The sequence below is a fragment of the Hylobates moloch genome, unplaced genomic scaffold (assembly GCF_009828535.3).
Source record: "Hylobates moloch isolate HMO894 unplaced genomic scaffold, HMol_V3 SCAFFOLD_184, whole genome shotgun sequence".
Lineage (NCBI taxonomy): Eukaryota > Metazoa > Chordata > Mammalia > Primates > Hylobatidae > Hylobates > Hylobates moloch.
This window is the reverse complement of record NW_026652459.1, coordinates 12,914-39,157: the sequence shown is the minus strand read 5'-3', so window position 1 is coordinate 39,157 and position 26,244 is coordinate 12,914. Positions and strand designations below refer to the sequence as shown.

The following is a 26,244-nucleotide window of genomic DNA, read 5'->3' as shown; positions in this document are numbered from 1 at the left end:
AGGGCAGTGAGGAGGGTCCCCATTTCCATTCTGGACAGAGAGCCTGCTCCATGGGAGGTCCCGGGGCCAGGAGGGCCCCTGCGGTGCTGGGAGGGGAAGAGAGTTGTGAAGGGTGGGTTTGGGTCCCTGGAACCTGTGCATCTCCAAGACAGATGGGCCTGGAGCCTTCGGGGGCGGGGCCAGCTCTAGGGGCTTGTTTAATGCTCTGTGAGGGCTGCCTTAAAATCCTTAATCATTTTTGGTCAGGCACAATGGCTCAGGCCTGTAATCCCAGCACTTTGGGAGGCCAAGGTGGGTGGATCACTTGAGGTCAGGAGTTCGAGACCAGCCTGGCCAACATGGTGAAACTCCGTCTATACTAAAAATACAAAAATTAGCCGGGCGTGTTGGCGTGTGCCTGTGGTCTCAGCTACTCAGGAGGCTGAGGCAGGAGAATCGCTTGAATCCAGAAGGCGGAGGTTGCAGTGAGCTGAGATCGTGCCACTGCAGATCGTGCCACTGTACTCCAGCCTGGAGACAGAGTGAGACTCCATATCAAAAAAAAAAAAAAATCCTTAATCCTTTTTGAACAAGGAGCTTCATATTTATGTCTTGCACTGAGCCCCACAGCTATTCTGTGACTGGCCCCATTAGGGCGACTGTGATGGGAATTAAGTAGCCTCCCTGCCGGCCCCATCCCCCCTTTCCCTCCCTGACAGCCCCCTCCTCCCAGCCTCTCAGCAGCCCCAGCCCTGCCTGCCTTCCCACCGTACAGCCTCCCACCCACTGGCACCCAGGTGAGTTCTGGGGATGTACCTAATGCCCTTTTGAAGCCTGGCTCCAGCTGCACTAGAGGCGTCTGCCTGGCCCAGCCCCGAGTCAGCTCTCTCCTTACCACACTGGGCACCCCCAGCCGCTGCTTTGGTTGCCTGGCTGGTCCCTGAGATGCTGGAGAAGGAGGAGGGCTGGGCCCTGCCCTATGGACTATGGCAGTAAAGGCCCCGAATCCCTGGGGACAGCCACCCTCCACCCGAGACTGCCAGATTGCCCCCTAGAGGTGAGCAAAGAGGCAAAGACAACAGTTCCATCTTTATTAGAAAAGCAACCAAAAAATGGGTGAGGGGCGAGCCTGGCCCTAAAGAACCCCTGCCCTGTGACACAGGCAGAGCCGGCTCATCCCGGTGTCGAGGGGTGGACATGGCCAGCTGGGTGTGGGCAGATTTACAAAGTCAACATTTCATAGAAAAGGATGCCGCCTGGCGTGCAGATGGCGACCAATCCACCTTCACATGGCTAAGGCAGGCCCCTCCTCCTCTGGGCTCCCATGCGGTGTGGACAGCCTGACCTGGGTACAGGGAGGATGCCATGAGGAGGTGGGCTGGGCAGGCCTGGGGGCTCTGTGGGGAGTGGCATCCATGTGGGCCTCTGGTCCTGCCCAGGGTCCAGGCATAGGGGGCATTCCAGGCCTGACTGGTCTCCTGGGGTGTGGTGGTACGGCTGCAGTGGCCCCTCAAATGTCCATGTAGTCGTCGTCCTCGTCTGTCTCGCTCTCCAGCGAGGACTCCTGGCTGGATGTCTCCAGGACCTCCAGGGCCGGCTGGCATAGGCTCTCCTTCCTCACGTTGGCAGCAGACTGGGCAGAAAGGATGGCTGACTGCAGAGAGGGCCGGGCGGGGCACTGGTCAGGAATGGCTGGGCTCTGCCCCAAGCCCCTCTGCCACCTTCACCCCTGCCCCAGGCTCCCCTCCCACCCTCACCCCTGCCCCAAGCCCCTATGCCATCCTCAGCCTCACACCAGATCCCCCTACCACCCCCACTTCCGGCCTAGGTCCCCTTGTAACCTGTGCTCCCCACCCACACACGTGGCTCCAGCCCAGCCCCTGAGGTCACCTTCAGCTTCTGCTTGGTCTCCTCCGAGATGCTGCCTTTGGGGGAGAGCAGGGTTGGGGTGGGTGGCGTGACGGTGATCTCAGGGGGGAACTTGGTGGCGGCGGAGGGGATGACCAGCTTTGGCATGTTGGGCAGGGGGCGGGACTTAGCCCGGCTGGGCTCAGCCTTGCCTGGGTGACCCTCTGGTGGCTGGACACTCCCACTGCTGGGGGCCTTGGAGCTGGCGGCTGTTGGGGGAGAGCTCAGGGGCTGAGTCTCACTCGCAGCCTCCTGAGCCTCCTCATCCCTTCTTGGCTCAAGCCTCAGTTTCTCCTCTGGAAGACAAAGGTACCAAGAGCACCTCCTGCCTGCTGCATCACACAGTGAGCACTTTATCTCGCCCCCCGCTCCTGGGCCTTTATGCTGTGAAGTTTGTGCTGGCTGGCAGGCTCCAAGGCTTCTACCCCGGGCAAATACTTGGCTCAGGCCTGCAGGGACCCAACTCTGGCTCTGAGCTGTGGGGTGCTGGGACTGTGAACCTCACCCAGTAACACCATGAACTCAAAGCCCAGGGCCTGAGACTCCCTGAGCCTTGCTGGGTTCTGCAAGACCTCAAGGCATCATGCTTGCATGAACTGTCGTATTTCCACAACCATCCTAGGATGCATGTCCTATTGGTGTCTATGCCCCAGGGAGGACACTGAGGCCCAGAGCTGGTGGCTCAGCCAGGCATGGTCACTGAGCTGGCCCCAGGGCATCCACTTTTGCCTCATCCTCCAGGGGGAGCAAGGGGCTGAGTTTGCCCAGAGCCTGAAGGCTGGGCCAGTTGCAGGCCTGGCAGCCTCTAGGGAGCTGCATGAGCTGGGAGGACCCAGCTGGCCTGGCTCGTCTCCACATTCCTCTGCAGCCCCATGGCTTTAAAAGGAATGGGGTTTACACAGAGCCCATGCCTGGCCCCCAGGGGCTGGCGCCAGGTCCTGCCATCCCGAGTGGTCTGTGGGAGGCCCAGGCCAGGAGGAGTCCCCAAGGGGCCTGGCTGGTTGGGGCAGCCAGTGGGAACAGGCCGGACTGAGGCCAGGGCTAGAATCTGACGTGGCTGCCGACGGGGACGCCTGCTTGGCCCAGCCCAACCTGTCCACCCTTCTGCCTGCTGCTGATGTCCCTCAAGTGTCTGTCACCAGGCCCATGCTCCTCCCTGCCCATGCCTGCTCCTCTTTCCCCACTCTGGACTCAGCCTGGGTTCTGCAGTGGGCCCAAGCAGGCCGCCTGCCCTCGCTAGTACACCTGCGTGATGCCAGGGGCGGAATAAGGCTCTGGGGTCCCTCTCTACCCAGCCCCTGACACAATGGGCCACGCGTTAAACTTTTCAGCCTGAGCCTCTCTCTTGGCTCCCCTGTCCGGCCTGCACTACCCCAATTTCCTCCCCATCTCATTCCACGGGGCATCCCCAGGCCCTGCCCTTCAAGGCCAGGCCAGGAAACCCACCCTGGCTGCCAGCTGTGAGGCAGCCTCCTGGGGGCTGGTGCTGGGCTGCTGCCAACTCGCCTTACCCTGGCTGCAGGTGGGCTCGGCGCCTGTGCCTGGGGCAGCCTCTGCCCGCCAGCAGTGTGGCTCTGCCGGGGAACTTGTGGGGCCCGTCTTCACCTGCGGACTGCGCCACGGCTCCTGGGGCGGGAAGCCAGTGCCCTCTGCCACTCTCGCCAGCTCTTCTCCCTCTGTGGGGACATGGGCTCACTGCAGGTAATGGACTCATCCACCCCGCAGGCTCCTACGCATCTGTGTCGGGTCCTATGGGCCCAGGCTGTGCCCTGGGACACTGGGCAGGAGAGTGTGGCCGATGCTAGGGTTCTGGTTGAGGCGGCCCAAGTTGGTGCTGCCAAGAAACCACTCACCACCCAAGAGGACACTGGTAGGGGCTGGCTCCCCACCCCCCAGAGGGCTCCTCCGCTTCCCGAGAGGGCTGTACACCTGACCCAGTGGGGCCACGCCTGAGTCTTTGAGGCCCAGCCTCTCTAAGATCCCATCACAAGGCGGTGAGAGGGGATGGGAAGGCGGTGTCCACTCTCCCTCCAGCTCATATAAGCACCATTCAGAAACCAGGTCAGGACCAAAGCCCAAACAACCCAACTAAGACCAAAGTGGACGCTGGCACTGTGGCTCCTGCCCAGCCAGCCACACCTTCCCTGGCCTGAGGCAGGGGCCAGGAATTGGGCTCAGTTGGGCCAAGGCCGGGATGGGCCTGAGGGTCAAATGCTGTGCCTATGGCTGCTGGCCAGGTGATTACTCAGCATCGGTCCCCGGTTCCCAGGCCTCCAGGCCCTGCCTCCACCCTCCACACGGCCCTCGCTTCCCTTGCTGCTCCCCACCTTCTCACTCAGGCCTGGACTCTCCCACCACGCTCGTCATCAACCACTGCCTTTCCAGCCCCCACCTCCCCATCCCGCTCCTCTGCCAGGAGGCCCCCCGTCCTCTCCAGCAGCGGGAGCTGGCTCCCCTGCTTGGTCAGCAGGAGTGACAGCTCCTGGTAGAAAGCTGGGGCCAGCAGGCAACTGCTGGGCTAGGCAGAGGCCTCAGTGGCCATGGCCATCCCCATCCAGCTGCTCTGCCTGAGGCTCCTGCCCCAGGCTGGCTGAGGCCTTGTCTCAAGCCTCCACCTCCTCGTCCCCTGCCCCCAGTGTCATTCAACAGTTCCATCCTGGCAAAAGGCTGTTTAATTTGGTTTTGGGAATGGGAATAGAAAAGGATCAACTCTCCAGGCTGAAGAAGGTATGCTAGGAAGCAGATCCTCTTTCTTAGATCTAACAGTTAGAGGAGAGAAGGACGTGAATTACAGCTTTGGCCAGCTTGATGGTGGGACAGGGAGGCAGAGGGAAAGCAGGCAGCCTCTAGCCCCCTACTCCGCTACCCCTGGCCCTGGCATCCACCAGGCCTTCCCACACCCCAGGGAAGTGTGTGTGGCCTACAGAGATCTCAGTTGCTGCTGAGATTAGGTTATAAAAGACACCGTGGCTTCCTCTGTGTTCTCTCGGTGGGGTCAATGGCTCTGGGGAGAACCAGTCACCATGACCCAGGGACACTCAGCTCTTTATACAAAGGCCCACAGGAGGAGCCGAGGCCTCTGGCCAATAACCAGTGAGGACCTGAGGCTGCCAACACCCCAAGGGAGCTCAGATGCACTGATGATAGCTTGACTGCAACCACGTGGGAGACCCTGAGCCAACTTCACCCTGCTAAGCCACTGTAAATTCCTGACCCTCAAAAACTACAAGATGAAAGCATGAGACCAGTACAAGGCAAGACAGCCCCAGGCAGAGGGACAGGAGCTGGGTCTTCATGGGAGTGAGTCAGCTACCAACACTGACCAATTGATTACGGCACTGGGCTCCCATCACCCCCACACCTTGAAGTCACCATCACCAGGTGGGGCATGGTGGTTCACACCTGTAGTCCCAGCACTTGGGAGGCCGAGGCAAGTGGATCTCCTGAGCCCAGGAGTTTAAGACCAGCTTGGGCAACATGGTGAAACCCCGTCTCTACAAAAAATACAAAAATTAGCCAGGCGTAGTGGCCCATGCTTGTAGTCTCAGTTACTTCGGAGGCTGAGGTAGGAGGATCACCTGAGCCCAGGGAGGTTGAAGCTGCAGTGAGCCATGATCGCACTGCTGCACTCCAGCCTGGGCAACAGAGTGAAACCCTGTCTCAAAACAAACAGGCCGGGCTTGGTGGCTCATTCCTGTAATCCCAGCACTTTGGGAGGCTGAGGCGGGCGGATCACCTGAGGTCAGGAGTTCAAGACCAGCCTGGCCAACATGGGGAAACCCTGTCTCCAATAAAAAAAACAAAACAAAACAAAAAACAAAAAAAACCCATACCAAGTCTCTGCTTAATATTAAGCACCATTCCAAATCCTGCAGCGCTATTATCTTCATCTTATCCATTTTATGCAGGAAACTGAGGCAGAAAGAAGAAAAGGGATGGCCAAGGTCACATGCTGGTAGAACCACTGCAGTTCGTTTTTTTTAGATGGAGTCTAGCTCTGTCGCCCAGGCTGGAGTGCAGTGGCGTGATGTCAGCTCATTGCAACCTTCGCCTCCCGTGTTCAAGCGATTCTCCTGCTTCAGCCTCCTGAGTAGGTGGGATTACAGGCACCCACCACCACGCCCAGCTAATTTTTGTATTTTTAGTAGAGATGGGGTTTCAACATGTTAGCCAGGAAGGTCTCTATCTCTTGACCTCATGATCTGCCTGCCTCAGCCTCCCACAGTGCTGGGATTACAGGCGTAAGCCACCGCGCCTGGCCAGCACTACAGTTCTTTTACGGCTCTTTGTCCTGAAGCCTTCACAGGCTCCTCTGGGAACAAATGGCCACAGGTTCTGACCCAAAGGGAAGTAATTCTTTGTCTCACAGGACCACAGCCAGTGCAACCGAGGCTGACTGGGCTAAGGATGCCTACATGTTCACAATCCTCAAAGCAGTGTGGATGGCATCAGGTGAAAACATCTGCACCTGCTGCTTCAGCCACCGTGGGAAAGAGCTGAGAAAGACTTCTCAACTCAACCTCCACTCAGGCCCACAGTCTGTGGGGGCTCTCAGGCCTGCCTTCTGCTGGGCACTTCTGCAGAGTGGCTGTCTCGTTTTTCAGATGGGTGGGAAATTCAACTGGGAAGACAGGTGAGCCTCCAGGGGTGACACAGGCTATGGGCCAGTACAGGGTCTGCGGCAAGGAAACAGGCTGGGTCCCTGAGGCAGGGAGGGAGAAGCAGGGGAGGGCCTGAAAGGGAGGGTTGGGGAAACTGGTCCATTGCTGGATGTCCCCAGGGTCACAGGGAACCCTCTGACCACACTGGTCTCTCCTGGGGCCCCACCAGCTGGGGAGACGAATTAGTTAGGGAATATCCCTAACTAATCTCTGGGGCCTTCAGAGCCTGGCCACATGGTCCTAGAGTCCTGGGAACCAACAGGGAAGGGCCCCCTGCCCTGGGTGGCAGGTGGAACCTGGCCCAGGCCTGAGCTGAACCCAGTCTGGCAGAATGGCAGCTGCCAGAGCTGCTGGTGTCAGGACCAGCGAGGGGGATGGTGCCTTGTCTACTCCCCTCTCACTCACTGGCTGTAGCAGTGCTGCCTCTACATCTCCTCCCCACAGGAAGGATCTGTGACTTAGCTGTCTGCAGGCTGCCATTCCAATGGATCCTGGGTTTTAGAAGGAATAGGAGCTTTCACTGATGAGGCCAGCAGGGCCCTCTACTGCCTGCACCTTTGTACTCTCTGTTTTCCTTCACAAGCCCCCTGACCTGCCCCTGCCCTCATCCTGGCTGGCTTCTGTCTTGCCCATGAGGCAAGATGGGGTTTGAGCAGATCTGCTGGCCCCGCACCCAGTAGGGCCTGGTACCCAGGAACTGCTCACAAGTATCTGAGGCCGGATACCAGTGGCCTTGCAGCATGCTGAAGGTCAGGACCCCTCCCAGTGCCCTGAGGGAGGCCTGGTGTGGGCTAGTATCCTTTTCCTACCTGACTAAGCCGTCCTTCCTACTTACTGTAAGGCTTTGTGGGGAGGAAACAGCAGCAAACACATCTGTGATGGTGTTTACTCCCTCCCTCCTCACCACCCCCTTTCACAGACAGGGAGACTGAGGCACCCAGGTTTAGGTTAAGAGTGGTAGATGTGCTGACCAGGGCCACCGAGGCTGCCAGTGACTGGTGAGTGGACCTGCGGTCACCTGCCCCGCCACCCTGTGGGATCGACTGGGCGGGAGGGCACTGCTTGCCTCCCTTACCAATACTCACACTCTCCCCGCAGGGAGGACTTGATGGTGGCAGGGGCCTGGGCCCAGCTCTGGACTGGGATGGGACTCACCTGGGCCCAGAAAGGCCATGCTGGGGGTAGCTTCAGGCCTGTGTGGCTGGAGAGGCCCAGGGTCCTTGGATGGGTCCAGGGTGGAAGCCGATGCTGACGGAGGGCAGGTGATAATAGTTGTGGCGGCAGCTAGTGCAGGGCGAGGCTTGGTGTGAGCATCACTGAGCCGCTGGACAGAGTCAGCTGGCACAGGGTCAGGGGCTGTGGGCACCACTGTCACAGGAAAGAAGTTCTCTCGGCTGTCTTTGGGGTGCTTTGGAGTGGTAGGGGTGTCTCCCGAGGCCTGTGAGGACAAACAAGAGGTGAGAAAGGCTGGCTAGGCAGCCCTGAGCCCATGCTGCTCTGCCCGCCAGCCGACCAGTGCTGTCCCACAGGACACCCTGTGCGCCTGGGGCTGCCAACACTGCCCATATGACACCACTGAGCCCCCACAATGCTGCCAACAAGGTCCATCAGAGCGGCACCCCATCAGGAGACCCGGAACCCCTCCCTGGGAGAATGTCCTGGCCGTACTGGTGGGGACTCAGTGGAAAGACCTCCAGCTGGCCTTGCCCTCACACCATAGGGTGCCAGTCTGGGAGGAGTATGTCCAGCAGGACCCTAGGCATAGGTGCAGCTCCCAACCCAGGGAATGCAAGAAGAGGAGGTCAGTCTTGGAGGGTGACTTCCCAAGGGCCACTCATGGGAGAGTCCTGAGGGAGCTAGTGGGATGCTGCAAGAGTTTGCTTCCTGGGGTTGATACCACAGCCCGCTGTGACCTAGTGCCACGGCACTCAGTGCTGCCCCCAGCTTGGCCTCTCCCTGCAGCCTGGCCTTGGCAACTGCTCCCACCATGGGCCTTTGATTTCCAGGTGAGCCGGGCCCTAGGGGCCTCCGAGTCTTCATCCACACAATTCCCTCTGCCACGAGGCCCTTTTGGGGCTCTTTTCACAGGGCTACTTTTGCTCCCACCCCCAGCCAGCCCTCCTGGGACAGGTGTGAAGGCTCCAGTGCCCTGACAGCATGTCTTGAGGTGATGTGAGGCAGCCCTGAGGCAGCCTCTCACAGCTGAGCAGAGGGGTGGGCCTACCCTTCAACCCTCCCCAGCACCAGGCCGGCTGTACTGTGGGAGCTGGCCCACATGGGGCTGGCAGCACCCCCACCCCCACCCCCTCGAGTGTGGAAGAGTCACACGCCTGCAGGTAGGTACCTCAGTGCATGGGGGGGAGCAGTTTGCTACCACCGATGACTCTGTCTCTTCTGACATTGGTTTTGCTAAAATGCCCTGTTCCCCAATTACATATGGTTCAGGACGGGCCCCTGTGGACTCTGCCACGTATTGGGTGTCTGGGATGTGCCCCAGGCCGGTGCTCTGGGGCCCAGCCTTGTCCTGTGGGCAGCCCGTCCTGTGGGAGTGCGGGGCAGGAGGACAGACCTGTCTCTCGGGCCCTGCGGGCCTGCGGCAGTACCAGTGGTGTTGTAGCAGCCTAGTTGGCAGCGTGAGCAGACACGCTGGAGGAAGGTGAGTGCAGTGTCCCTGTCCTCGCTCAGGAGCGGGCCTCAGCCGTGGGCACTGAGCCTCTAATTATGTCCAGAGCACCCTCCAGGCGGGTTCAGGGCTGCCATGGCAACAAGGACATGCCGTGAGCAAAATGGACACTCCCTGAGGGGCGGGAGCTATGGGCTCTAATGGCAGGAAATGGCCTCCAAGATTGGGCTTAAGGGAGGAGAGAACCAGAGGATGGCAGACAGCCCCTACAGTGGCATCTTCTCTGGGCCCAGGGTAAGAATCCTAGGTAGGAAATGCAAATCTGCCCACGGCAGATACCAAGGCGCCCCCACCGCACCAGGGTCTGGGAAGCAGGCAGGTAGATCTGAGGGTCACTGGGGCCTCCTCCCCGCCACTCCCCTCCACACGCTGGGAGGGGACTGCTGGGGCCTGGACTGGCGTTGCCCAGCAGCAGACAACCTGAAAGGTAAGGACCTGGGTCCCCTGGCTCTGGCCACCCCCATAACCCAGGCTGTGTCTTCCAAGGTCTCTGACGGAAATCTCTGCTCACCCAGCCTTCAGGGGCCCCAATATGCATGTGCCTTGGCAAAATGGGGTCTGGCCCAGCCCTGGCTCCTGCCAGCTCAGTACCCCTTTCTTCTCACGCTACAGTGTGGGGTTGTGGGGGTGTTTCCTGTGTGGGTCTATCTTTTAAGGACGTCAAAAGCAGAAATAGCCCTCCTGTCTCCTGAGTGGTCACCACTCCCATGTCCACCTGCTCCACCTGGGCCAGTGAAGGAGGCAGGGGCACCCTGGTGGACCTGGGCCTGGGCCTGCACCCAGCACTGGGGCCCAGGCAGCTGTGCTATGCACTCTGCCCAGCTGGACAATGAAATGGTGGGGACTGCTGGGGGTTGGGGCACTCCCTGCCATGGACTCTGGCCCTTAGCTGGGGACCAGGCCCACCTACTCCCCACAGTATGCCTCGTCTGGCCCACAGCCTGCTTGGTCAAAGCTGAACCTCCTGGGCTTCCACAGACGTAATAGCCCAGGCAGGTGGTGGGGGTCTGAGGCCCCATTCCACTGAGAAAAAGCCTGTCTGGACCCCAAAGGCAGCTACCAGCCCTCTGCTAGGGGACCTGGAACAAAGGGACATGGGACGAGGCTACCAGGGACATCGGGACACACCTCGGGACAAGAGGCTGCACCTACTCAAATGGCATGCCACCTACCCTCTGGCTTGGAGGCTACCTGTTTTTACAGGTAGACAGGGCACCTGTTTTAGACAGGGCACACCTGCTGTCTCTGCCTGCCATGCCTGCCCCTCCCTGCCACATCCTCTCATTGAATTCTTGTTTTTGTTTTTTTTTTTTTTGAGACGGAGTCTCGCTCTTTCACCCAGGCTGGAGTGCGGTGGCGCGATCTCCGCTCACTGCAAGCTCCGCCTCCCGGGTTCACGCCATTCTCCTGCCTCAGCCTCTCCGAGTAGCTGGGACTACAGGCGCCCGCCACCACGCCCGGCTAATTTTTTGTATTTTTAGTAGAGACGGGGTTTCACCATGGTCTCGATCTCCTGACCTCGTGATCCGCCCGCCTCGGCCTCCCAAAGTGCTGGGATTACAAGCGTGAGCCACCGCGCCCGGCCCCTCTCACTGAATTCTGATCCCAGCCCTCCCACCTCTGGCTTGGGGTCCTCCCAGGAGGGGCCTCCCCAACTCCCTACTCCCTGCCATATCTTGGACCCCACCCCCACCAGCCCTGGCCTGGACCTTGCACCAACTCCATCTTCCCCACTCAGGAGTGTTGCTGCCTTGCTTCCTCCCTGCTTAATAAACTCCAGGACTCCTGCCTACCCTCTCTTAGGACACCTTGCTCCCTACAAGTCCTCCCCTGGGGTCGGGGGGAGGTGGGGCAGTCCCTGTATAGGCTGCATCTCCACCTTCCCCCGCCACCTGGCTCCTAACCAGCCTGGCTCTAACATTGCTGCTTCTATTTCTGTTCCAAACGGAATGACCTTCCCAGTTGAGGTCAGCTGGCTAGGGGCCATCCTCCTTGTTACAGAAAAGGTGGCTGAGGTGAGGGGACCCCTCAGCATGTCCGAACTGGGGTCTGGGCCCTGTCAAGTTCCTGCCCACTATGGCCACAGGCTGGAGCCTCAGCTGCCCCCTGCTCATCTCCCCTCAGCCCAAGCTGACCACAACAACAGTCCCAAGAGTGGATCTGCTTCTCAGCCTGCATCCTAGGGCCTTGATATGGAGCAGGCTCCGCAAGATAAGGCTGGCACAGGCTAAATTGGGCTTACCTGTCTCTGGGCGGCAGCCCCAAGATGGACCTGGCAGAACTTCACAGCCTGCTCCAGCGCAGCCTCCTCATCCACCTTAACAGGGAGATGCCGGAGGTCAGGGGGCGCAGGCCATTGTGGTTAGCCTCCCCCAGCCCTGTCTGTGTATGTAGCACAGACCAGCCTAGGTAGGGGGCATGCCCTGTAGCCCGGGTGCCCCCCACCACCCCAGACTCTGCTGAATAGCCAGCCGTCCCCACTGCTGTCGCATCTAGACCCCTACCTCCCAGCTTTTCATGGGTAGCAGGGGCAGGTGCCCATCCATCTCCCAGGTGGGGGTGCCTGCTCAGGTGCCACATCACCAGGTACTGGTGCCAGAACTGGACCCAGCCGTTCCTCTGAGCCCATCTGGCTATACCAAGTTCATTTCTATGGCTGAGTTACTTACATCCTCACAAGCTGAGGCTGGCAGGCAGACTCAGGGCTCCAACCAAGCCTTCAAATTCAGCTGAGGCTCAGTTGCTAGGGGATGAGGGGAGTCTTCTGAGCTAGAACCTGCCCCTTAAGTGGGCAGGATGGAGGGCCGTGATTAGAGTGGGAGAGGCCTTTCGGAATCCCAGGCCTGATGGTGATAGCCCCATGCTGTGTCAAGTGTGTCTAGGGATTCAGTGCCCAAGGTCCCTATGATATGGGGCAGTTGGGGGTGGGGTGCATTGCAAACTGACATGAATAGAGGGAATACTGTATGTCAGGGATGGTCATCCCATCTGAGCCAGTCAGTAAAGTTTTGGAGATTCTTCCTATGGGAATAATTTTAAATGGAGAAAAAGGAAAATGCTTGATACATTAAAATAAAATGTTTAAAAAAAGAAGGCAAAATGCAGCCATCTTTAGATGACAGCCACAGAAGTGTTGAAGGAAATGCCCTAAGATGTATCCAGAGGCCCAGCACAGTGGTGGGAGCAGCGGTCCAGACTCCCCGCGCCGGTTGTGATAAGGTTTCTGTGATGGGCTCTCACTTCCTTCCAGGTTGAATATCGACTTTTTAAAGCTCATTGCAGAAGTGAACAGCAGGGATGGGGTGGGAACAACACCTAAAACCCGCCCCAAGGGCAGGCCCGGGAGACCCTCCTTGAGGATAGAAAGGCAAGAGTGGGGATGCTGCCAGCAGACTAGTGCCCCCAGGCCTCTGCCTGCCGCCCACCTGCTTGATGAGCATGTAGGTCTCCGACATGATCCTCTCCACACGGCCCAGGTCATAGGCCACACCCTTCTGGCCCTGCTGCCACACACGGTAGGCATCCAGCAGAAGTGTCTTGCCTGACTCCGTGTCCTCTAGGAGCTTCCTCTTGCGGCTGAGCCGGGAGAGCGGCTCCTCGGGGTGGCCCCCTGCCCTGGTCCCTGTGGTGGTGGCGGGGGCAAGGGCTGGCTGGGCTGGGGTGAGTGGGGTGGGCTGCTGCCGGGCACTGATGCTCAGCTCCTCCAGGGACAGCTCAGTGGGCCGGCTCTCGGGGCCCTGGTCCCTTGCGGGGCGACCTGGCAGCAGGGGCGGTGTCCGCTCCAAGTCTGAGTGGCGAACAGTGGCCTCGCTTGTGTCCATGGGCTCAGTGGGCCCTGCCCGGGGGCTCTCCTTGTCCTTCCGCTCCCCGCTTTGGTCTGCACTGTCTCCTGCATCCATGGCCACAGGCCGGTGGTTGAGGAGGCCCACTTTGCCCCCTGGCTCGGGCCCTGGCCCTGAGCCATCAGCCAGAGGGGGCTTCTTCGGCTGGGGGAGGCCCTCCTGGCCATCCTCAGGACTGGCCTTGTGTGAGACATCGGTGGTCATCCTGGCTCTGGGGAGGCCACAGACCTTGGGCCCTGGGCGTTCTGACCCCTACAAAGAAACCAAAGGTAAGATGCTGTGTCGTTGGTGTCTCCACTGCAATGAGTCACCTCTGGGGGCTGGTGAGCCCAACCTGGGCCTCTCCCACCTGACATCTGTGTGGCTCCGGACATCTGCCAGCTGGCCAGGGCTGTGTCTCAGTTATCAGAGAAGGATACTGGGCCCAGAGACCTGCCTGAGAAAGGTCTTCCCTCCTCTGTACCTCTGGCTGCCCCACCACACTCTCCCAGGTAGCAAGGGGCTGACGGGACTCTGGAGGTGGCACTGCTTCTGAATAACAGGCCTGGGCTGAGCTGGGGCAGCATTGCCCAGCTCCCCTTTGACTTCATGATGTGAACTCTGGGCAGCTCTGGGCATTTTATGGGAGGGGACCTGCCCAGGGCCACCAAGCGTGTTTGCTGCAGAGCCAAGTCTTCCTGGCTCTTAATGCACGAGGCCTGGGTTGGGGGCTGGCAAGGACTCCTCCCCAACAGGCTCAAGCTGATGCCCTGTACCAAGCCATAGCCAGCCCTACCAGGCATAAGCTTTGGAGGCAGTCCTGGCTCAACTCCCAATAGCCCCACCTCCTAGGCTGGCTGCTTAACCTCCCTGGCCTCCTCCAGGTGCTCAGCTGTGAGAAGGAGGCACTGCTGCACCTGCCTCAAGGCTGAAAAGGGACGATGCACACACATGGTGTTCTCACAGGCCTTGGTCAGCCTGCCAGGGAGAGGGCTTGGGACCCCGCCCTGGGTGGTACAGCCCTTGGGGAGCTCAGTTTCGTGGAGTCACTATGGCTCTTACTAATCACCAAGTGCATCCATGCCTCACTGAATTCATGTGCATTCATTACCACGGCTGACCTTCCCTGCCTAGGAAGAGACAGGATGGGTGCTACCTCACAGATGGGGACCCTTAAGCACATCCTGCCTATGGGTGTGCAAACAGTGGGATCGGGCCCACCACCTGGGAAGGGCTTGGAAGTGTGTTCATGGGCCGTGGAGGAGAGGAGGACACAGGTGGCATACCTCTGCGAGCTCGTTCAGCGTGTCTTCCAGCACCTTCACAGTGAGGATGAAGGCCCGCTGAGCCAGGACCTGGCGGTCAGCATCTCGCAGATACTTCCTGCGGTCATACAGGGGTAGTCAGAGAGGACAGGAGGGCATCTGACACCACATGGCACTGCTGGATGGTGGCCACTGCCCATCCCTGCCTTGAGGATGCCTGTTGGTTCCTCAGTGTCCCAACTAACCATCTGTTGGGGCTGCTCCCCTAGAAGCTTCCCCTGAGCTCCCTCTATCCAGAGCCACTAGACCCCTGACCCATCACCAGCCTGTTGCCCTTGGGCCCTCTGCAGTGGGCCCACCCTGTGTGCTGTGCTCAGCAGCCTATAGCTGCTCCCTCAGGTCTGGCTCCAGGGTGCCCCAGGCCCCAGCTGGAGGCCCCTGAACTCCTGGCACATCAGCTGGCAAGTGGTAGGTGAGTGAGACAGCCAGAGGGTGAGACAGTGCAGGCATGGGAGGAGGCTCAGCCCACCTGATGGGGTGAGGCCTCCAGGCCAGGCCCATCTACATCTGAGCTGCGTCTCTTCCAGGATCCCCCCAACATCCTCTGTAAATGGCAGCTGTAACAGATGGCTCTGTTGTCTGTCCTGCCCTTTCTGGCAGAGAGCTCCCTATTTACCACTGAGGCCCAGGCACCCCTGTCGCTCACCCCACTGTTACTGGCCTTTGTCTGGGGAACCACAGCTATCTTCTGAACATCTGTTTTCCCTACAACCTGACAGCACCCCGAGAGCCCTGAGTTGGGGGAAGCAGGAGGAAAGGAAAGGCTGGGTAGTCCAGAGTCTCAACGTGGAACCAGGATCAGTGGGGACAGGCTGTGTCTGTTCCAGGGTGCCTGGGGGCGGGAAGTGTTGTTTAGGTTCTAGACACTGGGACAGAGAGGCCCCCAAGGAGAATGAAGGGCTGGTCCAGGCTCCCAGCCAGTGGTCCTCACAGCGGGGCCAGAGCAGTGGAGAGGCTGCCTGGGGTGGGTGTGCCCCTGACCCACACAGCATGCCAGGCTGTGTCCAGGGTGGCTGCACTCACTTGCCCTGGTCTGGGGTCCGCTGAAGCATGGAGGACACCTTCAGCAGGGTGCTGTGGTCCCGCAGCTGGGCCAGCACCTTGAGCAGCAGCACGATGGAGCGGTTCATGTGCCAGGCAAAGCTGCCCGGCCGGTCAATCTCGTCCACGGGGATCCGCCAGATGCCCTGTGGGATGGACGGCACAGGTGTGTGAGGGGGGTGGTTGTGGCAGGAGCCTCGGGGACACCCTGTCTGGTGTCCCCTGAAAACTGCCACAGTGCCAAAGGGGACACTGCCCAGCCAGGGGCTTCTTGGACCCCTCTCACTGTCCCAAGGAGGACAGAAGTGTATCCCCACCCCCTTCCTTCTCATGAGTGGCAGCAAATGATCGACAGACCCACTGCCCTGCAGCCTCCTCTTTTGTATGGCTTTATCTCATATGTTTGCTGGACCTGTCTCCTATAGGATGCACTCAGGTGGGGCCTGATCAAACGTGAAGACAGACAGTGAGAGGCCCAGTGTGTACACCTCCCTGCACAGGTGCTTACCCAGCCACCAGACCATTTGTTAGAGGTGGAACTGCTGAGTCAAAGCAGGCTGCAGGGAAGCTCTGGCCAGGCTCTGCCCTCACCCACTCTCTCCAGCAGTGCCCAGAGAATCATCTGCAGCTCCTGGGATGCCTGGGGTCCCCCTCCCTCTTCCCACTTCTTGCCATCCTGCCCCACTCCTCTTTGAAGGCTTAACCAGGGCAAAGTTGACTTTGGGGAGCACCCCCCATCATCTCCCTTGGTCCCTGCTTTACCTGCTGCGGCACTGGGCACCCCCTACCTATCACTAGCTCCAGGGTCTGGTTCCCTGCAGTGTCCTAGTGACCAGCATGGCATCTGACACCTACTCGGGGTCCAGGCAGGGTGTGGGGAAAGCACAGATGATGGAGGGAGTGAGTGATGAGGAAACAGGCATCAAGGAGGCCCATCTCTGGGGTGGGACCTCAGGGGCCTAGAATAAGTGAACTGGCTCCCAGATGGGTCCCTGCAGCCAACACGCTGAAGAAACTGCTGCCCAGAATGGACCAAGGTTATGAGTGACGTCGCTTTCTCCTTGGCATGGGGCCTGGCCCACATCATGCTGCAGTACAGGATTCTGGGGACCTGGGCCCCCAGCTACAGGGACCACTGCAGGATGTCTAGGTGGTGCCCCTCTGAGGGCCCTGTCCCTATGGGTCCTTGCTGATTGTCCACAGTATCTGTACACAGGTGTGGGCCCACCCTGCTCTAGCAGCCCTGGGAGGGAAGTCAGGGCACCTCCAGCCCTGAGCTGTTAAGGCCTGAGAGGAGCTTAAAACTCACAGCCTTGAGCCCCTGTGGCCTCTACACTGGCTCCTGTTGTGACATGGAGGGTCCACCCGCAGGCTGGGGGACTGTGTGGAGGCCAGCAGCCACCTTCTACCTCCTGGCAGTGCCTGAAGAGGACAAAACCAGGGCACTGAAGCTATCCACATCCAGGGCAGCAAACATCAATGCTGCATCTTCCTACCACGCAGACGTGGATCCTGAAGCAGCTTATGAAAAGACACCTGCTTTCCGACAGACAGGGTCTGTCTACAGTAGGCGCCAGAGTGGGCAGACACTGTCTCCTCGGTCTCCATCCGCTGCAGCAGTATGTCCCGCTGAAGACCCTCCCATCCCTGCACCTCCCAGGGCACCTAGACACCAACAGACACACCTGTGAGGAAGGGTCTCATTTGCATCACACACGCCAGCACAGTTTGGATCCCTATCTCCCTTCCGTTTCCTTTCGTAACATAACACCGCTGATCTCAGAAAGGATGGAAGACCAAACAAATCAGGCAGTGAGTCCACGGAAAATCAGAAGGGAACCATACACGCCGCCGCCCGCTTGGCCACCCCCATGCTATCGTGACTCTCAAAACTTCCCCAGCCAGCCCTGAGAGGCTTGAAAGGCAGCATTTTACATTTGCATGTGCTCTGGTTTCATTTTGGCATCTTGCTTGGCCTTTTTCTGGTAACAGTGTGCTGAAGGGCACGTTTCCCAGGCAGGGTCAGGCCAGCTAGTGTGCCCTTGTTCATCTCTTCACCGTATCTTCATTCACATGCCCCAGTATGGGGACTCCTATCTTTATTTACCTTGCACTGGGCACTATTCCCAGAAGCCCCTTCTGTTGTGGGCTTGTCCTTTCCCTGCCCCCAGGATTGGCCCCCTTGCCTGCTTGGCCAGGCCTGAGACCCACCGCCAGCCATGGGAATTCAGCCAGCAGATGGGCCCCAGGATCCCAGTCAGGCTTCCCCTCCTAATGAGAGCCTTTAGGAATAACCCGTCTTCTCTGTGGCCTGGGGCGGTATGCAGATGGACATACTTCCCAAAGGGTGAGGGGACTTCCTGTGGCCATGAGGCTGGCCTCCAGAGAAAGCTGGTATGAAGAGTGAAGCCACCAGGCAGAGTCACGAGCCAGCAGGGTGGTAGCAAGCCAACTGGCTTTCTGCCTACACCAGGTGGAGCTGGGCTTCTGTGTTTGCAGCAAGAGACCCAATGAGAAGGATGATACTGGCAGCCCCAGGATGACCTGGACACGGCGGTTCCCCACAGAGGGGCAGTAGCCACAGCAGCCCTCTCCCTCCACTGTCTCTCTAACACCGGGCCTGTGGAGAGCTATGAAGCTCCTAGAGAACCAGGGTGCTGAGGAGGGTCTCCTGGAGTGGGACAGGTGCAAGGGATGGCCCCTGCTTCACCTGGTTTTCCTCACCATGGCCCACACAGGAGGAAGGGAAATGGTCAGGTTCCAACTGCAACAGCAGAAGCCCCACTGCATTCAGCCCAGGGGCTCATGTTCGGGCCTCAGGGAGGGTGTGGAGAATGTGCCAAGGGTGAGCTTGGGTAAAGCTAAGCCAGGGACAGAAAAGAAGGGCATGGGCAGCAGTGACCAAGAGGCCTGGCTGAGGGCAGGTGGAGGGAGCCAGCACCAGGCCAACACTCCCATGGCATCTGAGGGAAAGGCAGAGGCAGGATCATAGATGGGCAGGGGCCATAAGTAGCAGCTGAGAGAAGCAGGGGCGCCGCGAGGAGGGTCTCCTCTGGCCCTCTCCTAGTTCTCCCTCAGCCCTGGGTCCTGCTGCTCTGGCCGTACCCCTTGACTCGCCTCTCCCAGCTCCACAGGCACACTTGCTGTCTTCAGATTTGCCCCACTTGATTCCTGGGCCCTGGTGTCACCAGGGCTGAGTTCCCTGATGGCCAGAGTGGCTGGGATAATGCCTGCTTACAGAGTTGAGGGCAGCTGGGGGTGCATACCAGTAGCCTCTGAGGACTTAAAGACACTGAGATTGTGCTTAAGGCTTCCCCTCCGTGCCAAGCATCTCTTTCCAAGCATCTCAGTCAATCCCCCAACCCTTCAGAACGGCTCTAGGCTCCTCACTGGCAGATGAGGTCACAGAGACAGATTTTAACAATCTGAATAATTTATGAAGCCCCAGACCCTAAGCTGAGTGCCTGATACAAGTTACCAAACCCTGCCTACAGCCTTAAGACTTGGTTGTCTTCCCACTGCTCTTGAGGAAACAGAGCCTCAAATGCTGAGTCCCATGGTAGAGTGAGCCTAGGGGTACACAGAGGGAGTGCATGATTGCTATGATTTGGGAACCCACGAAGACTTTCCCGGGGGAACTGAGAGCTGGTTAAGTGGAGGTGGTAGGATGCTGCTGGGATAGCCTGTGCTCTTGCCCTGTCCATTTATGAGGGGGCTGGGAAGCAGGGTGAAGTGCCTGGGGGCAGGAAGGCTGTGCAATCTTGGCAGGTGGCACCACTTAGAGGTGACAAGTGTCCCTGACGTTATAGAACACTGCTATTCCCGGCCAACAGGCCAAGGCCATGCCCAGGCCCATGGCTCGTGGCTCATGCTGTCTCCAGCACACTGTGGTCTCAGGGGAGCTTACTCCTGGAGGGGCACAGGCTCTCTTTTCTGCCAGACACAGCCTTTCACTCAGCCAGGGCCAACCTGGGGCCCGACAGCCTGAGGCCACAAATTCAAACACTGTTCTGGTTCTCATAGTAAACCCCACTGCTGGCTGCTGGGTCACCGTTTGGGCCATTTTTAGTGGCACAGCCCAAGGCTATTCTAAGGCTCCCTGAGCTGAGGGTTCCCAGCTCTATCTGTCACCTTTGCGGACCCCACCTTTCAGTCATGACTCCTTCTAGAGCTTCCTCCACTTCTAGGGCACAGGCAAAGGCTCTTCACGAAAACAAGTGCCCCTGGAAATTCCAAGGCAAGAAAGAAGGGTGAGCAAGAGGAGCAGGCCAGTCAGAACAGTACTCAGACCCAAGGCACGAGCTTGTCACAGAGTGGACGAGGGTCAGGTGTGGGCTGAGTAGGGACATAGAGATTCATCCTACGTCTACACTGGGAGGGACAGCCTGAGTATGTAATCAACTCACCCCTCATTTTCCAGAGAGGGAAACTGAGTTCAGGTGACCTGCCAAGGCTGCCTAGTGACACAAAGTGGGACATGACTCAGAGGCCAGACTCGCCCACCTCAAGTCTCTTCCTACACCCCTGCTTAACACTCAGAGGAACAAGAAATTGGCAGCCTCCCTGTTTTACAGATGTAGAAATGGAAGCATGGAGAATGCAGTGATGCCAGTTCACCTCAGTTTTGAAAAGGTGCCTCTTAAGACTTGCAAAAGCCCATTGCGGGGGCAGGCTGCCACTGGAATGCCTGCCTGTGGACGGGGTGGCTGGCAGGTGGCCAGTGTCTTCCACCAGCACCATGGGTGCCTCAGGCTGTCATAATTAAGTCCCTTGGGCAATGTTGCAGGAAATGACCTCTAAGCAAGCTCTCCGCTGGCCTTTTCCAGCTGTCCCCTGCTGCCACACCCACAGGATTCAGATGCAACCCCCTGCCCCATTCTGTCATTCCCAGGGCCATGCCTAGCTGGGATGCCACGTGAGGCTCAAGCAAGAGGGCAGAGGAGGGAGGAACCATACTTGGGAGTAGCCAGAATGGCTGTGAAGGAGCTGCTTGGGCGCTGCACAGAGGTGCTGAAGAGGGAACAGGCCATGAGGTGTCAGGAGCCACCTGGGAGACCCAGGGCACCTGGCCTGACAAGGGAGCAAGCAGACAGCTGGGCAGGTGGTCATCTACTTCACACAGCAGTCTCTTTCCTCTCCAGCTCACCCAGGTTGTCCAATCCAAACTAGCCTGAGTCTGCTAGGGGCCTTCTTGGGCTTGGGCTTGGCCCGGCTTGGTCAGACACTGCCTGCAGGGTTGTCCCCAGCTTCTGATGTCAGCAGCCAGTTTCAAGGGCCTGAGTCTTGGACGGGAACAGCTGCCCTGCCACAGTCCCCTGGACTCTGGGCTCCCCAGGGTGGAGCAGATGGGTGGAGCAGGCAGGAGGGCTGCATCTCTCTGGCTCACACCTATACCTCAAGGCCTCTGAGCAGAGCCTGGCCTCCTGGGAGACTCAAGACCTGTGAGCCAAGATGACATCTCAGAGAACTCCTGAAGCCCCTGGGGGGAAGAGAAGCCCACAGGCAGAGAGAGTCAGGACAGACACGGGCCCCTGCGTCCTGCCGGCAGACTGCCCAGAAAAGTAGTATTCCAGGTAAAAACCACAAATCCCGGCCTCCACATCCCTTTGCCCTTGGTGTAGCCCTGAGGTGACTCTGATTCCCAAGAGGGCAGGGAAAGTGTCTTGTCCTCCCTCATGTTCCTAGTGCCACATCTAGGCTAGCCCTGAGTAGGCACTGGAGAGTTTATGCCACAGATAAATCCCTTTCAAGGATGCTGGGGAAGCCCAACTTCCCAGTGATCCAGGGTGAGGGGACAGGAGAGAGGCTGGAACAAGAAATAATGGGCTAGGAGAGCAAAAGATGTGGAGGGTTTTTGAAGAAAGCCAGAAAAAAACCAGGATGCAGCTGGTGCCAGAGGAAGAAGCGTCGGCCAAGCAGATGAGGAAATGGGCAGCCGAGTCAAGGGTATAGTAGTGACTCCCTCAGAGTCTCCCCCATCACCCGCAGCATCCTGAGCAGAAAGTGTGTAATTTTAATCCTGACTTTTCACTCAGCAAATACAGTACATGTATTTTGACCACAGAGTACATGTATTTTCCCGCATGACCAAAAACATCATTCAAAATGACCACTGCACAGTGAAGTGGGCTACTGGTGAGCATCTGGCTCTGGGACTTAAGGATTCTGATGAAGAATGCTGGGCTGAACATACTTCTCCACAAAGCTTTTCTCCCTCTCTTCAAGATAGATCACCCAGAGGGGACCACGAGAGTGGGCACACAGCAGCAGGCTGGTCTCCAGGAGGCAGGTCCTGGGTGCCGGAGTTGACACGGTGGGTGAGTGTCCTATCTTCCTGGGCCCTCCTAGCCCCAAGCCAGCCCTGTATGCCCGTGGTAAGACGGGTGGGCAGGCTTCCTGGAGGAGCTCCGCTCTGCCAGCTCTGTTCACAGAAAACACGACACTGTGAGCAACCAAGGGAGAGCCCGTTCCCCTGGTGGAGGGATTCCTCCAGCATCCCCCGTGGCACGGGTGTCGTGGTGACTCAGTGCTCGGAACAGGCGAGGGCGGGGAGCCTGTTGGCATCCCATTCCCAAGAGCAGTGGGCACAGGGTGTAGGAGCAGACTGCATTGAGCTGAGGGCCAGCTGCTGAGTGGGTGGCTGCAGCTAGAAAGCGATGGAGCCTCTCAGCAGAGAGGGCTGCTGGGAGAGGAGATTAGGGGCCTCCCCGCCCCCCAGAGAAGCATAAAAACTTTCTCCTGGTTCCAGCCTATTCTTAAGCACCTCAAGCGGAGCCAGGAAGGGGATGGAATCTGGCCCTGAGGTCAGGAGCAGCTGTCGGGAAAATACCAAAATCCTCCACAGTCCTGGGGAGACCCCTGTTACCCACAAACCCACACAAGTCACCAAAACGGCGAAACAGCTTGGAGGAAAAGGAGGGGATGGCGTGGGGCGTGTAGGGCAAACTTCATCTCCCGGGGCCAACCGTCTTCACAGGCTGCCTGCCCAGCTCCTTTAACATATGATTTCACTTACACCTTGCTGGGGGAGAGACTTGTTCCAGGGCAGCCAGCCAGCAGGGAGCCAAGACTACAGCCGAACTAAGCCTATCATGCTCTTTGCACTCTACCCGGCTTGTCCTTAAGGAAGATGAGCATCACAGACAGAGCCAGGCCGGCTGGGCAGCACCCCTCCGAGCCCTGGCCCAGATTGCCCCTTCTGGAGCCTCCCTACTCAGGAGTCCCGAAGCCTTTAGAGGTAGGACTGAGTTTCCAGACCAGCAGCTCCCTATCTTCCTGATGCCCTGAGGAGGTGAGGGCCTGGCCCCTCCCGCAGTCCTGTTCCTCCCCTAAGGTTGGGAGGAAAGGGGCCCCAGAAGCAGGCCAGGTTGAACACCCCTAGGGACAGGAAGTTCCTGCAGCTTCTACCACAAACCTATCAGGGCGGGCCTCTCTGGCCGCAGGGTTGTACACAGGCCACCAGGGGCGCCCTGGCCTCCGCCCACTCCTACACCCCACCCCCAACAACGCGGTCCTGTCTCTCCAGGCAGGGCTACTGAGGGCAAGGGATTCCCCGCGCCATCCACAGGTAATGATTCTCTCTGCAGGCAAGGGCTGGGAAAGCCTGCAATTTGCCTGCAGCTGGCGCCCGCTCGTTTCCAGCCTCTCCTGCCAAATAAGACGTCGAGCGCTAAGGTCCCCAGAACTGCCGGGCTGTTCCTCCCCTCCCCCTCCCGGGAAAAGCAGAAACGACAAACAACCAAGTGCATGGGAGAGCCACGCCGCCAACTCTGCTGTGGGCTCGGTGCCCACCCCCCATCCCATGCAACCGTTACCCCTAACCCCACTCCTCCTCCCACTCCGCTGCGGGGCAAGGTCCTAGCCCAGCGCACATAACGGGCCGGTGCTTGTAAAGGGCCGGAACCATCTTCCTGTCCCCGCACAGCACCTATTTACAGCTAGGGAAGCACCGCGCCCGGACGCGCTGCCCACCCGGCCGGGCGGCCAGCTCACCATCCCCAAGAGCGGCACGGCACAGCTCCTCGTCGGCGCCTTCCGCCGCAAAGTTGCTCTGGCGGGCGGCTTTCGCTTTCGCGCAGCGCACGCCCCCACGAGCCAGCTCCCAGCCCCGGGCTTGGTAGGGCTGGATGCGCTGGCGCGTGTGCGGGCTTCACCAGCGCCTGCCGCCCCCGCGCGCCGCCGCCCAAGCCGGCCTGGCCGCCCACCTGACGCTGAACTGGGTGCCAGCCCGCCCTGGGCATGGGGGCGCAGCACCCCGCCGCCGACCGATTTCCTCCGCGGGGGCGCCGGGGAAACCACAGCCCACGGGCTTCCTGCTGCGCCTGGTGCGCCGAGGCGGGGGGCGGCCGCCAGAGCCCACCAGGGGAAGATTGAGCAAAAGCGCAGCAAAGTGGAGACCCAGGCGGGCAGCGGAGGCGAGGCGGTCGTGCAGCCCCAGCCCCGGCCCTAGTCCCGGCCCCCGCCCCCGCCAAGTTCCTACCCGCCGGCTCCGCCGTGGCATCTGTGCAGTGGAGCTAGAGCGGGCGCCGGGCCATGGCCGCGGAGGCTCGTTCACTCTCTCGCTCGCGGCGGGCCGGGGCGGGGCAGGCGCGGCCGGACGGGGCGCCGGCACTCGCCTGGAAGCGGGCCCAGGAGCGCAACTGACTTTTGCCGGCCAATCCTCTCCGGTTCCCTGGACTGGCCGCTGGTGGCGGGCTGTGGACCGCTGCCGGGCAAAGCGGGTGCAGCTCTCACTGCAGGAAGCTGTGGGGGCCCAGAGAGCATGGTGTAGGGGTGTCCAGGAGTGTGGCAGGCCGGGATGGCAGTGGCCAACTGTGTGTGAGGGTTATCCCCCCCTCTGCAGGTGGTGCCTAGGTGAATGGCGCCCCCTGGAGTTGTGCCAGTAGTGCCCTGTGGCAGGCAGAAGTGTAGGTGTGTGGGGGAAACGACTGGCCACAGCCGAGCTGTCCTTGCTGTTACAGTTGGGCAGGGGGGCTGCAGTGAAGACCGCTGGAGTAATGTCCTCAGGGCGGAGGGCAAAAAAGAGATGCCATGGTGAGTGGGTTTTACAGCTGGAAGGGGCCTCATTTTCCAGCTAGGCTGTGAGGCCCAGAGAGAAAGCACTGGGTTTGAGGGGTAGGGTTGGGAGTAGTAGGGCTGGGCGGAAGCCAGGCAGCTCTCAGGACACCCCTTCCCCCAGCTTCAGTATTCCAAGAACAGCAACAGTACTCCATCCCCAGGACATGAGCAGCTTTGCAGAGCTCAGGGAGGGTTGCTCTCCTGCCTGGAAGCGGGTACTGTACCCTGCTACAGATGAGAAACAGGCTCAGGAGGGGAGGGCCTCACTCACAGCGTCCGGCCATGCCCCTGGCACTCACAGCTCCAGTGTGCACACAGCATCCTGATTTCCCATGAAGGTAGGCTGCACTGGGACAGTCTACCAACTCCCGGCTGCTCCTCCCACTCCAGCTGAGGGGAGGCCAAGGAAAGGCAGGGATGGGCCAACCTGCACGGGCTAGATGAGAGAGATGCTGCCCCAAGCCCTGGCTTACCCACCCCCAACCCTTTCCCCCATGAGCTTCTCTCTTATCACATAGCGCCGTTCCACCCTCCACAGACACCCAGGGGCCTCAGACCCATTTGGCCCCTATCCTGCTGACACCTGTCCTAGTGACATCTCCTCTCTGAGCTGGCTGGTTTCCACCTGGCCTACCCCTGGGCTGGCTCCTGGAGCCAGCGTTCCGAGGCTTACTCTGTGCCCCTTCCAGGTACCCCTAGTCCAAATCAGCCTCAGGTCCAACCTGCCCCTTCAGCCTGGGTAATGTCACACTCTCTGCCCTCCTTCCTTCCCTCCAGGAGGAACTCAAGAGGCAGTGCCTCAGGATCTCCTCGAGGGATACTGCTCCCTCCCAGGCACTGGACTTGCTGCTGGGGACATAGAAGAAGCAGGCTGGGGTACCTAGAGATCATTCACTTGCAGGGGAGTCACAATGAGCACAAGCCACCTCAAGGCTGTGTGAGGACAAGGGGCTCCTCACCATGGTCACGGTCTTAAGCAAGGAGTTCTAAATCTGCATGTTGCTCAAGCCACAACAGCCCCTTGCCATCTACCTACATTCATATAGTCATTTGACAGACACGCATAGGGACAGGTTCAGAAAGACTGGACACTGGTGCAGTCACACAGCAATAAGGCCACTATGGCTGGGACCTGTCCCCAAGGCCTGACTGGCTCCAGAGCTAGTTGGGCCACTCTTCCCAGTTGTCGATCCACAGGGCTGGCGCAGACACGAGGACCAAAGCGACACTCACACCTTGCACAGCTCATGACCTTACTTCATACCTTATCTACTTCCTGTAAGATCAAATTGGACCAAAGGAAGCTGAGAACATCTGCTCATCACACCCAGGCCAGGAAGAAACTGTGTTGTCTGTGGAAACTAGTCCCCTGCATCCCAGAGGCCTCCAGGTCCATCAGGGGCAGCACCTAGCTCTCCCTAGCGTGCATGCCTTCCCACACAAAGAGCAGGGTGGATAGGTGCTCTCTCAGACACGTTGCCAAAGAAGGGATCTGCAGGCATCACTCCACCTACCAGCACAGATGAACACACTGAGGCTCAGAATGGGCTGGGCAGCTTGGGGTCCCAGTGCCTGGCTATCACAGCAGGAGGGAGTCCTGTGGTGGAAGAGGGGGGCTCAGGGCTGCTGTGCTAAGCCTCTGCTGAGTAAAGCCTCTGGGGAGACTTCCCTGGGAGAATGTTGCTCCCAGCTGGGCTCCAAGGCCTTGTGGGTTCCAGCTCCCTTGGTCCCCCTCCCAGCACCACACGATGCCCTGCACTCTGTGCCTG

At 59.4% G+C, this 26,244-nt stretch overlaps 1 protein-coding gene across 1 annotated transcript; it reads right to left on the bottom strand.

The window, feature by feature from the left end:
* Positions 1–1,056: 1,056 nt before the first annotated feature.
* Positions 1,057–23,673, bottom strand: LOC116464109 (calcineurin-binding protein cabin-1-like). The gene is made up of 9 exons (XM_058434979.1): positions 23,623–23,673; positions 15,401–15,564; positions 14,339–14,435; positions 12,657–13,325; positions 11,474–11,548; positions 7,704–7,986; positions 3,399–3,563; positions 1,870–2,183; positions 1,057–1,633 (listed from the first exon to the last, which is right to left on the bottom strand). Exons 1-9 carry the CDS (start codon positions 23,656–23,658, stop codon positions 1,490–1,492), a joined length of 1,947 nt encoding a protein of 648 aa, XP_058290962.1. The 5' UTR covers positions 23,659–23,673; the 3' UTR covers positions 1,057–1,489.
* Between the last annotated feature and the right edge of the window lie 2,571 nt (positions 23,674–26,244).